Source organism: Trachurus japonicus, chromosome 24 (genome assembly GCF_045865225.1).
Source record: "Trachurus japonicus isolate A0001 chromosome 24, Traja_1.0".
In the NCBI taxonomy this organism is placed as follows: Eukaryota; Metazoa; Chordata; class Actinopteri; order Carangiformes; family Carangidae; genus Trachurus; species Trachurus japonicus.
Genome location: NC_140930.1, coordinates 28369789 through 28385150, shown reverse-complemented (window position 1 = coordinate 28385150; position 15362 = coordinate 28369789). Strand labels below are relative to the sequence as shown.

At 41.5% G+C, this 15362-nt stretch overlaps 1 protein-coding gene across 1 annotated transcript; it reads right to left on the bottom strand.

Moving 5' to 3' along the window:
• Positions 1-3649: 3649 nt before the first annotated feature.
• On the bottom strand, positions 3650-15070 carry LOC146962136 (potassium channel, subfamily K, member 13-like). The gene is made up of 3 exons (XM_085770508.1): positions 14373-15070; positions 8278-9062; positions 3650-4355 (listed from the first exon to the last, which is right to left on the bottom strand). Exons 1-3 carry the CDS (start codon positions 14707-14709, stop codon positions 4200-4202), a joined length of 1278 nt encoding a protein of 425 aa, XP_085626634.1. The 5' UTR covers positions 14710-15070; the 3' UTR covers positions 3650-4199.
• Between the last annotated feature and the right edge of the window lie 292 nt (positions 15071-15362).

Below are 15362 nucleotides of genomic sequence, written 5' to 3'. Positions count from 1 at the left end.
ATAACATACAATGTTATGGTTAATTATGCATATTACACATTGTAGGCCTATAGCTAACTGAATAATCATCAGTTTTCTGAACGAGAACGACACAAGCAAAACAAGACAACATAGACTTTGATGCATGACTTTAATGAGAGCATCCTTAGTGCTGCACAAGGTCGTGAATGTGCACAGTCAGCAGCAAGGAATGTGGAATAAAGCATATCCTTGACGAACATGTCACTTGTGCCTGGCTTGCTTGCAATTTACCCTGTCACACTCAAATGCAAATGATAAATCAATAATTATGCACATGACATTGGCAATGCATTCCTTCCATCCTAATTAAATCATTAGGGTAATTTGCTAATTGTGCAGGGATACCATTGTTTGTGTTGCTAATCCCCCCCCACCACCACCACCACCACCACCACCCACATCCTCCCTCCAGCCCATCCGCTGTCTAAAGTGCATTAAGGAAAAATAAATCCACTTTCATTTATGTCATTTATTCTCAAAATAACACAGGACTGTTCCATCAGAGCACATATCCAATAGTCTCCAATCCAGAAGCTACCAAAGCTGTGCCACATGCTAAAGAGTTTGTATATCTGCATCCATCCAAGTCTCACCTGCAACACAAAGGCATACTTGCACAGTTACACAAACAGACACACAATCATTTCTTCAAAGCTATTATTATCTGTGTAGGCACAGCTTCTCATGATATTTTATGAGATTCTCTATTTAAGCCTTTTTATATTTTCCTCCCAGTGTGTGTGTGTGTGTGTGTGTGTGTGTGTGTGTGTGTGTGTGTGTGTGTGTGTGTGCACGCAGCATACATGTGCATGAGCGCGATGGCAAGGAAACATCTTTCTGGTTTGTGTACCAGATTATCTGTCTCAGGGTGAGACTGTCTCCATAGCAAAGAGTGGAGGCTGTTAGATTCAAGTTATTTTTGTCTGTTTTAGTATTCTGTGTAAGAAATTGGATTCCAGCATTCAGGGTATATTATATTTTCCTTCTGTACTGATAATGAACTAACTTACAGATGATCTCTAAGACAAGGCTCAATGTTGGTTTTAATGAGAGCAAAATGTTATGTAGCCCAAGTTGAATTCATAAAGTCAGGTAGGAAATGTAATACTTTACAATCTCAAATTCAGTAGTACAATTAAACACAGTGAAGAATCGTTTCAGATTAACTCATTAAAGCAGCTGCAGTTGATCACTCTCTCAGCCCCCCTGTCCTTAGTTATTGTTGATACATTGTTGTCAAGCTTCAGTTCTCGCTTTAGAGCTTATTTGATGCAGTGATAATGGGGTAATTTTACAGCTTAGTAAATCTTAGTACTTAGTAAATCAGTAAATGGAGTGCACAAAATCAGGCTTCCTATTTCTACCTTTTAACCATCTACAATGCCTACTATAATGACCAGTGCTGCCGGCAGACTTTAGAGAACTAAGAATCAAATACCAGGTCAATGCTTGAAAGCTAATGTTAGCCTCAACTATGATGGCACCCAGGATTGACCTCATCAGAGAAAAATGACATGTTGTAGGCGCTTGTGCTAGCGAGAGACAATGATGTGCTTTTATGCCTCGATGTGTGTCTTTGGCGGTTATGCTGAGTTGCGCAGCACTCACTATTGGAAACTTTACATTCACTTTGAATGGGATGGCACGGCAGGTTGCCAAACTGCATTTTGGTTCCATCGGTCCACTTGCCGTAGAACTTGAAACAAAAGTCAACTTTTCAAGCATCACAGACAGCACAGGTGTCAGCCAATCAAATTGTGTTGAAATGCAAATGTTCCACAGCAGCCTCTAGCCAGTCACATTGCATTGCAAATATTCACAGAGATCCCAGTGGGCACAGGTCTTCATGAAAATGGAGCAGAAACTGATTTTTGATGATTGAAGTCACAGGTATTATGCTCTGTTGGATGACAGCATTTTCAATTTGAGTGCAAAACACACTGGAAACAAAATGTGAAACTATAATAAAGCAGCAAACTACTACTTTATACTATTTCAGAAAAAATATATAGTTATATAGCTATGGGGTCCTAAGCAGTTCTTCTGTTTTGGTATGTATGTACAAGCTGTCACAGTGCAGTCTGTGTCATCCAGGTAAACTGACCTCAGAGATTCTTTTTTTCCGCAGAGATCACTGTTTCATCTAAAATGACCCAAAACCAACCAACATACAAGTGACATACCAGCTCTTCCATGTTTTCCTGCCAAGGCTAAATTAGTTTCCCAGTCCGGACCCTGGTGCCAACACTGGTCTGTCCTCACAGAGGGGAAGAGACCTGGCTAGGAGCTGCTGAAGGACATGGACTCAGAACTGGAATTACTTCTCTTCACTGATATGAGTGAGTACTGCAAACATAATGCTACAAGTGTGTTTAATGGCGACTTACATTCCGCTGACTGATGAGTAAAGTGAAAGGAGGTGTGTGTTGTTTTGGTCCAACATGCTGGTGGTCTTGTGAAACAAATCTAGTGGCAGTGACGAAGGCGATCACATACAGAGCGTCTAATATGCTCTACTGTTCCCTCAGTAGTTTCGTTTTTTCCAGGGGTATTACGAAAAGACACCAAAGTCTAAAAAGCAATTTCTTAGTGATTACAGCTTTTACAGCCAATGTAGCTATGGATTGAACAGTGTATCTCTCTTTCCATACAAATACATTTTTGATAGACATGTTTAATCAGTGCTCTGCACCTGGATCTCACCTCTTCTCAGTTTGCAGATTTCAGTGCCGCCTCTATACAAAAATATTCTCCTTTACAGTTTTTTTTTTTTTTCATTTTATCATGGGTGTTGTGCCTCTGTGCCTGCACTCTGTAAAATCACACACACTTAAGTCAGATATACAAAAAGCGCAGCTGGAGACATCAGAGGTGGAACCTGGATGATCCTCAGACTGTAATTTTAGTGCACTCTCAGGTGCATTTACATCAGGCATGAAGATCACTATAAAATCTGCCTAAATGAAGCATAATGTAGTGTCCACACATCCTTCTTGCTCTGGCTGTTCGCACATTTCAGCCCTGCACCCCACAGGCTATGTTATTAATTATCTTGCCTCTGTCTTTTGTCCATTGTGTTACTGTGCTTGCAGTGAATCTATGTGCAAACAACACAATGCTGACACTGCTTAGGGGAAAAAAATCAAATAATCAAGCCTAGCTTATTTGTTTCACGTCATTTTCATCAATACCAACCACCTGCAGGCCAGGGCCGCATCAAGGTGTGAAAACGTCCCAGTGTTTGTATCTGTGCTTGGATAATGTGCAGCAAAGCTGAAAGTGAACAGCAGCCTCACATAATAGGTTTCACCTCGACTCACATTATTGCTCATTCAGCCTCTGATAGGTCCATTTGGTTTGTAATGAGGTTCAGTTTGGAGATTTTGTCTTCTATTTGGCGTGATAATGAAGAGTGCAGTGCCAAATTGAGTATAGGGGTATAACATGGCTGTAAAACATTTGTCTGAATCATGATGTGAATGAAGAGAACCAGGGATTGTCTGAATGCAAACTTATGTATTCTGCATTGATGATTAACATGTCAGTTACCTGCAGTTGGGCTTCTTTTTTTTTATTTTCTACATGATAGCCTACTGTGGTTTATGTAATAACTACTGTTAGACACAAAACCAAGAAACACTCATTTTATTAAAACTACTTTCCTCATTAATGTCCTCAGTAGAAACCGTAGATACCGTATGGATGTGGGCAGAGTCGTAGTGGGGATTGTAAAGTACTGCAGATGAGTGGAAGTTGTGGTTAGGTGTGTTAAGTAGCAGTGTAGTTGTGCACGAGGTCTTAAAAGCGTAGATACAAAGGCTCTAGGCAGGCTTTTTTGTCACCATGGAAACTGAACTCCTTGCGAGGGAACATTCCGGCATCTGAGCCTGGTCCAGATGTGAGACTCCAGCAAACTATCATGCATCATTCATGCAGCCGTGTTCTTGACAGGAAGGTGGACTGAGATGGTTTGATTCTAAGATGCAGCTGCTGGGGGTCAGCCTGCTTGTCAATGGAAAGGATATATTATGTAGTCATGAATTCACTGTCTTGTAACACCAAGCAATTCAGGTTTCATCTCCAGGAAGGTTATAGTCCTCAGCGTCTGTTTGTGCTCACTAGCCTCATCCTCTCACCCCCATAATATCCTTAGAAAATACATTCACACTGCTTTCCCCCTATCTGTCCACACTAGTCTCTGCCAGCCGGTTGTTCATGATGCCGAGGGCGCCCACCCCTCCTGAGAATCCATTCTGACGTGAACTGGAGCTGGACTGGCGCGGGTGCCCGATGGCCATCTCCGATAGCTGTTTCTGCATAATAGCCAGGTTCACCTGCAGGGATGGGATAGAAAAACCAACACATGAGGAAATATTTGCCTTTTTTGTGTTTGGAGGTGTACGTACAAGCTGAGAAGCGTTATGAAACAAGAATTAATGCAGTCTTGTTGGCAGAAGGCACATCTGATACTGCAGGTGTGATACAGCAGCAGCACGGGGTGTTTTTCTTCTCCTTGCAGTGTTGATTTAAGTCAACAAAGACAACAATACTGACAGAAACCAGATATTTACCCTCCCACACAACAACACATCCCTTGCATTTTCCCTCTATAAGCAATTTGCTCTGTGTTCTAAATTTGTTCAGTCAATATTAAGGTAAATGAGATGGAGCTATTTTATTTTTCTCAAAATTATATATAATACTATACAGTATATTTTTTAGCTTTGCTAAAGAAGACATTCAGCACTTTGGTTCATAACAAAATGTTAACGACACAACCTGAGTACAACATGATTTGTATGTTAATCATAACCAATATGACTGCAGGGCTGTCAATGGCTTTCCATGAAATATTGCACAGACCTTCATAACCCCCTTCATAAAGGATAAGACCCCCGACTTCTAGTACAGCATTACCATGAAGTTGACATTATTGTTTTTGTGTGGAAGATTTTTTACAAATATTAGCTTGGTTGCCATGAAATGTGGTTTAGATCATGAGATCAAAAATGTAATTTTGTCCTATACTTTGGTTTAGGAACAACCTCAGTGATTTTCCCTTTCTATTCTAATACTGTATTGTAAATGTTTGCATGCTGACACACCAAGCTAAGAGTGAGCATGATGATGATAACCATTATTGTCATTTTGAGCAGATTAGCATCTTAAACGTAGCATTTTGCTGAAAGCAGCACTGTCTGTGTCTAAGTATAGCCACCTAGAGCTGCTAGCATGGCTGCAGACTCTTGTTATGACTGCAGCATTTATGAAACATTCATCAAATGTTTGCGCGCACCCGCAAGTTAACCCTTTCATACATGAATAATGAAAGCCCAGGTCAAGATTTTTACTGTGGTTTTAGACTTCATAGATTAGACATGAATTTTTTAGTTTATATAGTTAACATATATTTTTCATTAGGTTTTTGACATGTGCACTCTGGTTGACAGCATTAGTTAAATTTTAAATACCTACTCATGTGCAATCACAGTGTAATAAACAGAATATTGTGAAAACTGTCAAAACATTATCAAATTAATTTCCTTAAATAACAATTGTATCTAGAGCTGCAGTTATTATTCTTTTTATGAATGAGATCAAACATTGAAGTCTATTTTAAAGCAGTATTTCACCAGTTGCTGCAGAGAAATTTACAGTGTTGTTTGCATTTGAACTGAATACCTTTGGGTTATTAATGCTTTTAGATGAGTTAACTTCTACAGTATGCTAAATCATAACAAGTAATGTATGTTCATTTTGATACATGATTTTTTCTCTGCCTGTACAAAATCAGTATTTGGCAAATCTAACAATAATAATTTTCTATCTGCAGTCCTCTTCTATACAGCCACTAGACATACAGTATATTCCTGAGGTGCATACTAGGTCCATCTTGTTGGAGTTTTTAGCTGCACTTACATTTGGTTGCAGTGAGGTTTTACTCCATGGGGTTTTCAAGGACCGTCTACTGAACTGACGGATCCAGACCAGTCTTGTGTACAAAGATTTTTGGGGATTCATTAATTTGAACTTATAACGACAAAATATTTTGTTGAAAGATGGCAGTGTCTAAACTCCATTTAGTTTTTCTCAGTAACTGGATGTGTCTGAGAGGGGGCCATGAACTGTTTCTCCAGTCTCTGGAAGAAGTGTTACAGTAATAGATCTGTTTTTAAGAATTTTACCACCTTGTGCAGCCAGAAAGGCCAACGCAAAAGTAACAGCGTACTCCATTGACACTGAACTCCAAAGGTTATTATGAATTTGAAGTTGATGTTGCCACTGAATTCCACCTACAGTACATGGCATCGACATTCAGCTGTCCCCGACTGAAAATGAAAAGGTCAGCGTGTTACCTTGTGCCGCTGCAACATTTGAACTTGTGGAAGTCTGTTAAATGTTTTTATCTCCAGCTCAAACTCTGTCCACTCTCTTTTATTCTTCTCTCCAAGGGTACACCGTCTACACAGCCAGGCTTTACATGCGCCTTTTCAGAGTGAATGTTCACACAGGCTTCACTGAAATGCTGTTGTGATGTGTTTCATTCATTCATTGATTATTATATATTACAGTATATAAGGTGCTGAACAGATCAGGGAACAGCAATTCAAAGGTCTGGAATCATACATTTCTACTGACAGATGGGGAAATTACATGATTTGTGGGGGAAAAATTGCTGTCAGTCAGCACACAAAAGTGAATACATGTGATGTTTTCAGCCAGCTTTGTGTCTGAATCAAATTTTAGACAAGTTGTTGTTTTATTTTGAAAGGAGACCAGATTGTGTTTTTGGAGTAATATATATTTTAATCAGTGTTTCTATGCAGAGAAAAACAAAGCTATAGCACCATTTGGATGTATCTCTAGAGGAGGCAGGATGGTTTGAACATTAGCTGCACTTGTAAGTGGTTTCAGCAGCATCTGGAGCACGTACAGCATGTGGACAGTTTCTCATAGCAATTACCAACTGTTTTTCTGCAAACCTGCTGGTCCTCCTGTGGTTTACATCTCACTTGGGGTGATGTCCTTGTAATTTAAAGTGGACGGATTTTGTCTGCAGACAGAGCAGTGTCTCCTGTTCAGCCGAATTGAGCACTTGAATTGAACATTTTTGTGCTTGCTGTAAAAAAAAAAAATTGGTGTAAATCCAATTTTTTTTATTATTATTATTCTGGCAAAAACATGTTAATGCATTCATGATTTATTGGTTGTTATTTTATCTATTTGGAAACCAACATGAAAACCATCAGAAGAGCAAGGGTTACAGTGTTACAGACATGATTTGCCAGGGCTCACTGGTTAGCATGCTAGTGACACTTTAATTGATATATTTTACTGATATATCAATGATATAACATCACAATTGTTAAAGTTAATGATTTAACCTAAGGTTTATAGTTTGGTTACATAAAAAGCGATTTGATGAAGAAGGTGAAAGCTTTTGTTGGTGTCAGACTTAGAGGTAGTTCATACAAACATATGTATCACAGATTTGATTCTATATTTTGCACAAGCACTAATCCTCAGGAAATGCATGGTTACACTTTGATCAATGTGTGTGTTGTGTAAGCATGTTTGTTAAGTTTCTGTGTTGGTGGTTTGACGTCAGTTTATTTTATCACATCCTTGCTACAGCATCACCCAAAAAAAAACCCTGGGGCTCTTCGATCAGAATGATCATGAGGTGTGAAAGTGTGGTTTTGACATTCAATAGCTCACACTGCTCATACCTCTTACCTCAGTAACAGTGGGGTAGCACTTACGGAAATGTGTAGACAATTGACACCTGTAAGTGTTTATAAGGACTGTTGAGAAATGTTACACCATGTTTACGTAACCTAGAAAACAGCAGCAAAAAATAAACTGCCGCTCTACAGTATTGGCAGCAGCCTCTTATCAAAATATGAATCATTATTATAAAATATTTAACCTGTTGCTTATCATTTCATACAATTTTGACAATTTCTCCTAAGATTTGGAGTTTTTATAGTAGTATGTATGTTATTAGTTCTGAGTCATGAGGATTCTGCATTGATCGTTGTGCTGCTTTACAGAATAAAGAATTCAGTAAGGCTCATAATGATGGAGAGAGAGGGGGTGAAGGAGTTAATGAGTGCTACAAGCACAGCTACAGGGAAACAAGTGTTGTCTGCTACACATGAGAGCAGGTAAATCAAATTACCAGCTGAATAATATTGCATGCAATAACATGTGAAATGTCACGGCCACAGCCTGCTCTGGCCTTGCAGCTCTCACCTTATTGGCTGCTAAGAAGTCCCTCATGGAGATCATCTCCCCAGACATCCTGCGGCCAGTGTCAGTCTCGCTCTCATTGATGGCGTCTGTCTCTATGGAGGGGTCCCTGCGGGTGCGCAGGTGACCCGGGGCCACCACGTTCCGTCTGGGATGGCGGTGCGGGTGGTGACCCCTCCTGGGGAAACAGCAGCGGCAGGGGGCCTCCAGCCTCCTGAGCAGCCAGTTGAGGACCTGCTTGATGACGATGGAGATGACGTTGAAGAGAGAGTAGATGCAGCAGACGCCGGTGAGGATGAAGAAGAAGTTGCCCAGCCGGTACGCGGCCGTGGCGTGGCCCTCGTAGACGACGCGCTGGCTGCTCACCATATCTCCAAAACCGATGGTGCTGAAGGCCACGAAACAGAAGTAGAGGGAGTCCAGGTAGCCCCAGCCCTCGGCCGCCGAGTACATGAAGGAAGCGCAGCAGGACACCAGGATGGCTGCGGCTCCCAGGATGAGCATGACGCAGTAGACCGAAGGCTTCCAGCCAGACAGGTCCTCCGCTTTCCCACCGCCTCCTGCAGCTCCACCCGCTCTGTTCCCCTCGGACACTTGCCGGCCATTCTGAGGGAGCACGGCCTTGTTGTGGCGTCGCTCGTGACAGGACTTGAGGACGACGGCGATGACGGTGATGACTCGCTCCAGAAAGAGGTTAAAGAAGAGGATGGTGGCCGCACAGCCGAGCAGGCCGTAGAACATCAGGAAGACTTTTCCTCCAATAGTGGCAGGAGTAGTCATACCAAACCCTGGAGACACACAACAAATATGGAGTCAGTAGAAGATCACACACTGGAACAGGAGTTTCGAGGTTAAATGAAGAGAATGTGAAGAGGAGAGGCTGAAATTCCCCAATATTGAGTCCTTGAATGAACTATAGCACCTTTGAACAAAATGAGAGAGTAAAATAATTACTTTACATAAAAGCATTAGATTCACTTAAGTCTTACTCAGTGCTAGTCTGCCGTACACACACTTAAGTGCTCTATGGACATGAATGGATTATTTTCTTGGAGATGAAGGTGGTAATTGCCTCCATCTTATTTTATTCACCTTTAAGACCAAACTTACGTCTTTTTTTGTCATTAACAAAGATGGCTAGGCGAATTACTGATCTCTCCCTGGAAGTGAATAATATAGTCACACAACAGCTTCACTCCACTATGTTGCCATTAGTGATGCTCCTCTCTCTCTCTCTCTCTCTCTCTCTCTCTCTCTCTCTCTGTCACTCACTATAGTCTGAGGTGTTTTCAGTTTAAGCACATCACCACAATCAATTCCAATGTGTCTCTTAATGAGTCAGTTGTTTGACAACTAAAAGACTCAGTTGAGCCATTTCCCATATTGATAAGTTTTCTCATATTTCCAAAAAATCAAGTCCAAGTGCCTGGGGGAACTGAAACTTTCTTTTTTTCTTGAGAATGGGCAGATGAACAAAGTGAGGAGGCTTCCTATTGACTGCAGTCATGTATCTTTTACATCCCTCCCTCAGCAATGAAAGCTCAATAAAGGGCCATCTGTCTGCCTCCTCTCCTTTTCCTCCCATTTATTACATTGTTGAAAATCTGAACATTTATAATTCTCATGCTGATTGCCGTTAGATGAGCAGTGTGCCAAATTGTCTGTTGTCAGGTTTAGCAGCCGTAAAGTCTTACAACACCAGCTCTTTCTCTGTAGAAAAACAAAGAGGAATATTTCCAGCGTCATGAAAAGCATAGTCTGCAGCAAGGCTAATTGCCAGTGTGCCACAGGCAGGCTTCTTGTGGAGGATTTGATTGCCTCCACATTCAAATCGGTTCTCAAGGTGCTAATTGAGCTGGAGTTTTTCTTCCAAATACGGCGATAAAGCCAAATGAGCTGGATTTTATCGGTGTGTTTTTCTTTCCATCTTGTTTTGTTCGGCCCGCTTAAATGCAATGTTTATGAGTCATTTAACCTGTTTAATAAAATATACATCCCATAAAGGAAAGGGGAGAAAGAAGTGTGCTACTGTGTCAGTCTGACATCTGTCAGGATGGCTGTGGAACAAAAGCTGTGAGCATAGTGGGTGTTAATGAAGGTGCAGGACTGTGCGACTCATTCCTGACATTTTCCTCCTGAACACAGCCACACTCACTCAAGAAAAACATTTCAACTAGTGCAATGTCATTTTGGGAAACATACTGAAAAGATGACTGATAGCACCAAATGTCTGTACAGTAAATATAACCAACAGCTAGCTGCCAACACAAATACAGGAATACAGGGAAACCATAGCTCGACTCTGACCTTTTAAGATAACTCTTCTTTCTGTATAGTGTTCGTGTTTTTCTTGTTGTCCCGTTCTGTATACCCATTGTAACAATTTTCTTCAAAAAATATCCAATATCATGGAAGCATGCTTATCTGTCTCAGGAGTTTGATAAGTAAGCAGACTGGTACCATATTTAGACTACCACTAGTCTAAATATGACCTAGAGCCAGCAGTGGATTAGCTTACTGGAAAACAAAACAAAGATCAACAGCTGCCAGGTCCATATTATCTTTTCTCTCACTTTGTACTCTCGCAAACAATATAATTTAATATGGAAACTGTGGATTCTACTGTACAATGTCTTGATTATGTTGGATTATGCCGTGACCACCTCATTTAATTATTTCAGTGTCTTTACTGAGAAACCATGTTCTTATGGTGAGTTTGGCAGAACAGATGGGTTTACATAATGCATTGAGATATGGCAGTGGAGAAGAAGCCATTCATTCATTCATTCATTCATTCATTCATTCATCCATTCGTTTGCCATAGTGCTTAATCCTTCAGTGCAGGACAAGTACACAGTGGACAGGTCTCCAGGCCAGGGCTGACACAGAGACAATCATCCACTCAACCTCACATTTGTGCAATTCAGAATTACAGTACCTGCATCCTTGGGTTGTGAGAGGAAGGCAGAGTACAACCAATAAGAACACCCATACTATCTAAACCTCACCCAGTGAGCCCATTAGGCTCAAATAAACAACCCTGCTTCAAGGATCTTTCTGGGCAAAATGCACCCAGCCGTAGTTAATTTCTTCCCATATTTCTGTATGTGCACAGGCTTCCACATTTGACTGTTTCTCAATTAACTTTTACTGTCTTCTCTGCAGTTTCATACCCATCCAAACTACAGAGATGCACCAGCTGCGACACACTTAATAAAACAAACATGTGGAGTGTGGTATCAACCTAGCAGCTGTAGGTGGCTTTGACAGTAAATCAGCCAATGCACAATGTATAATACATTTAGTGAAATGAAGTTCCCCTTTTCCAGTCTTGTTTACCCATTAGATATTGAAAGGATGCAGCACTCTCTTGTCCATCCTCCATGTATTCCTGGATCCAATAGCACTTTCCTAGAGGATGCAGAGTGATGCTGTGTTTGTGAAGGGCTTTACTCCAAAAACAATGAAAAAAAGATGAAAAGGATGAAGATTGCTACGGTTGAATACACTCAATTAAATGTAAGAAAATCTCTATCTCTCTCTCTCTCCTTCGCTTCAAACTGCTGGATTCAGAGAAACAAGCAGCACAGTACAGCATACAATGAGGACAATACTTCATACTTGCACTGCTGTAGCTGTAAACCACTTGTGATGGTGCGATGTGCGACTGTGGAGTGATTTGCCGGATCATTTCGAAACTGTCCGCATAGCCTACACAGAACAACAATGCTCTCTCTCTCTCTCCCCCCTCTCATGGGGAGGCTACTTGAGTAAAAGATGTGATGAGGTTTGTGTTTAAAAATCAGGATGTTATCGTCACTACTTACCAGAAGGACTGCAAGTACACCAGAGGAAATCTGTCTTGGAAATTGTCAGAGGCCTCAGGAATAATTGGATCAATCCTTGCAGTCACCTTTGTTTCTAGGCTGCGATCAGTCTAATCAATCTATAAAGAAACAGTCTAAAGGTAAAAGGAATTGATTTGTATGGGTGGGAAACTCCAGAGGTCCTGCGATACCATAATATCACGCTACTTGTGTCTTGATACGATATTATTGTGATTCAAATGATGTCTCTGGAAATGAAAACTTTGTTAACATCTGACTAATAATATATGCGATACAACATTGCCACATAAAATATCGCTCGATACTATGCTGTATGGATTTTTCCCTCCACCACTACCATACATTTGTATAATATGTGATCGCTGAGGATGGTGGCTGAACAAACCAAAGGTCCAGCATCACCACCCTCCTGATCTACATTGTGATCATCGAACCGTGGACTAACATACTGTAGGCCTACAGTGGCATGCAAAAGTTTGGTCAAAATATCTGTTCATGTGAACAGTGAAGCAAGTGGAAGATGAAATGATCTCCAAAAGGTGACACATCCCTTTACATTTTAAACAATATATGTTCTAAATGACAGAAAAGGAAAAGGTTTGGGCACCCCATAGTTAGTACCTAGTAGCGCCCCCCCCCCCCCCCCCCCCCCGGAAACTATCACAGCGTGTAGATCGTAAATATCTTGTCTGATACCTTAATTGGTCAAAGTTACATGTCTGAGAGCTCAAGCCTCCTGGGTTTCCCATTCTTTTGCAGGGGTGCTGCTTTGTTTCCCTTTTTCACTCTAAAATTGTAGAAAACAAAAATAATACACTGATATTGCTTAAAATACTGCAAAAGAGTTTCATGTTTAACTTTATGCCTTTTGGAGATCATTTCATCTTCCACTTGCTTAGATGTTCACATTAACAGAAATTTTGACCAGCGGTGACCAACATTTTGCATGCCACTGTACAGTACATTCAAAATCACTATAATTATAGAGGTTGAAATGACACTAACCCACCCTGAGAAGTGAGCACCTGAATGTGCAGAGGTGTCAATAACAGAGGTTTCAGCGCTGTTCCCTACAACCATGGCTTTATCGTCACGCTGACTCAGACACCTGCCTGGGCTGAAACTGACAACAGATTGTCAGGGATGAATCTGGCTTTTGCAATATTACTTTTTTGTTGTTGCAGCCAGAGAAACAGAGGGCAGGGACTAATGCCTCAAAATGAAACTCATCCATGGTCAGAGAGGAGATCTGTCAGACAAACACAGGTGGAACTAATTACATTAATTACGGCTTCATTATGATCAGCTGTGTGCTACAGCCAGGGATCACTGCCCGTATGGTTTATTAGTGGGGGTGGGGGGAGTCCATAACTCACAATGATATATTTGCCTGGCCTCTCTCTACTTTTTATCTGTTTTGTGTGGAAGTTTAAAACCTGTAACTTGCTTCCTCACCAGAAATCAAATGTGAACGAGTGAGAATGCTTTGTGTCATAGAAACTGAGTGACCCACAGCCTTGAGTTTGTTACAGTAGGCTGTTTGAACAGTGTGAAAGAGCTGCCTGTGTGTGAGTTATAGGTTGGTGGGAAAGCAAGAAGCTGCAAAGACACACAACATGCTCACACACACATAGGGTTTTATGTAGGTTTTTTGGTAACACTTTACTTGAAGGTCTCATCATAGGAGTAGCATGACACTGTCATAAAAGTGACATGTCACAGTCATGAACATGTCATAAACCTTATGTCAATTTCATAACACCCGGTTTTGTAGGGTTAGGGTTAACTGAATGACACTTAATAACAACGTTATGATAATCATAATGTAACCCTCTTATGACAGTGTCATCACTCTTATGATGAGACCTTTAAATAAAGTGTTACCTCTTTTGTTATTGTGGTCACTTTTTGTTTTGCCACTTTAATTTATAACCACTGTGCACCACTGAGTTTATGTTTTTTGATTTGGGATGATGATTTATATGTATTGTAAAGATTGAATGTAAGTTTTTGTTGGCTTGTATTGTCTTATTCATGTCGTGATTGTAAATGTTTGGTTACTTAAATGTGGACCCCAGTAACATATAGCGGTGCTCTAGACAGTTAATGGGGATCCTCACAAATAGAACAACAGGCAAATTATCCTCGGACAGAGGTCTAAGTGAATGTGTTTTTGGAAAACATGCATCCTGCATGGCAGCTTTTCTTTTCTTTTTCTTTTTTAAAGCGCCTGTTCATTCTTCATCTCACCAATGGTTGACACCACAGTTCCCACGAAGTAAAAAGCGCCGGTGAAGTCCCATCGAGGTCTGATCGTGTCCACGCGGATGCCGGCTACGTTCGCCTCCTCGTAGTTCCTGAGGAAGTTGTTGAGGTCCTTCTTGCTCAGGTTGTATTTCTGGCTGAAATGCTCAAACCTCTGCGCCCAGCGCTCCTTCGCCTCTCGCTCCTTTGGCTGCTCCAGCGCAGAGAAGACCGCCGCGCCACAGACCAGATAGATGACGATGAACAGCGCCAGTAGCAGGAACCGAGCGTTATCCTCGTTTATTGGACCGGAGCCGCAGCAGCAGCCGCTCCTACATGCCATTATGTTGCTGTAGTCACCGTGGTGCCGTTGCAGTGAGGGACCTGTGGCATGGTGGTCTCGAGGCTGAACGCGCGGTCCTCGGGAGAAACGTTTAAAAAGAAAAAAAAAAAATACAAAAGAAAAGTAACGTGCAAGAAAATAGTCGGTGAGGTTATAATGGAGCAGTATCAAGGCAGTGGATTTGGCATTTTGCCAGCAGGAATCTGCACCATCCGGAGTCCAAACCGTTCACGCAAACTCGTCCGTTAACGACTTCTCAGTTCATCTCTACCGACTGTACTCTGTGGTGCAGGTTGCCAAGGTGCTCAGAGAGGAGGAGAGATCAGCGCAGCAACCTGTGGATGCGGAGAGTCGTGCTGTTGAGCGCTGTGATCCTGCCTCTCTAAAGCGTAGTCTCCACCCCAGAGCGCGCCTTTTTACGCACCGCGGAATAACCACCAATATAAGAATGTACAGTACAGTCTCCGTCCAGTTCTCACCGTTTTTCGAAGTCTATCTTTGCAAATCTACTGCTTCCAGAGCTCGCTTTCCCATCTCAGCCCGTAAAAAGTCATCATAGGAGCCCGTAGAGTGATAATGAGCTCCAAAACGACCCGAGAATGTTCGACCTGACCCCAGCTTGGGATGTTTGATTCTGACAATATGGAGCGCGT

What these genes read in the sequence shown, in the direction of transcription:
- LOC146962136 (XM_085770508.1), bottom strand. Translation starts at nt 14,709, where the DNA reads ATGGCATGTAGGAGCGGCTGCTGCTGCGGCTCCGGTCCAATAAACGAG. An exon ending in AACTGTGGTGTCAACCATTG is followed by an intron (nt 9,063 to 14,372) that starts GTGAGATGAAGA and finishes GTGTGTCTCCAG; the next exon opens with GGTTTGGTATGACTACTCCT. An exon ending in ACTTCTTAGCAGCCAATAAG is followed by an intron (nt 4,356 to 8,277) that starts GTGAGAGCTGCA and finishes CCATCCCTGCAG; the next exon opens with GTGAACCTGGCTATTATGCA.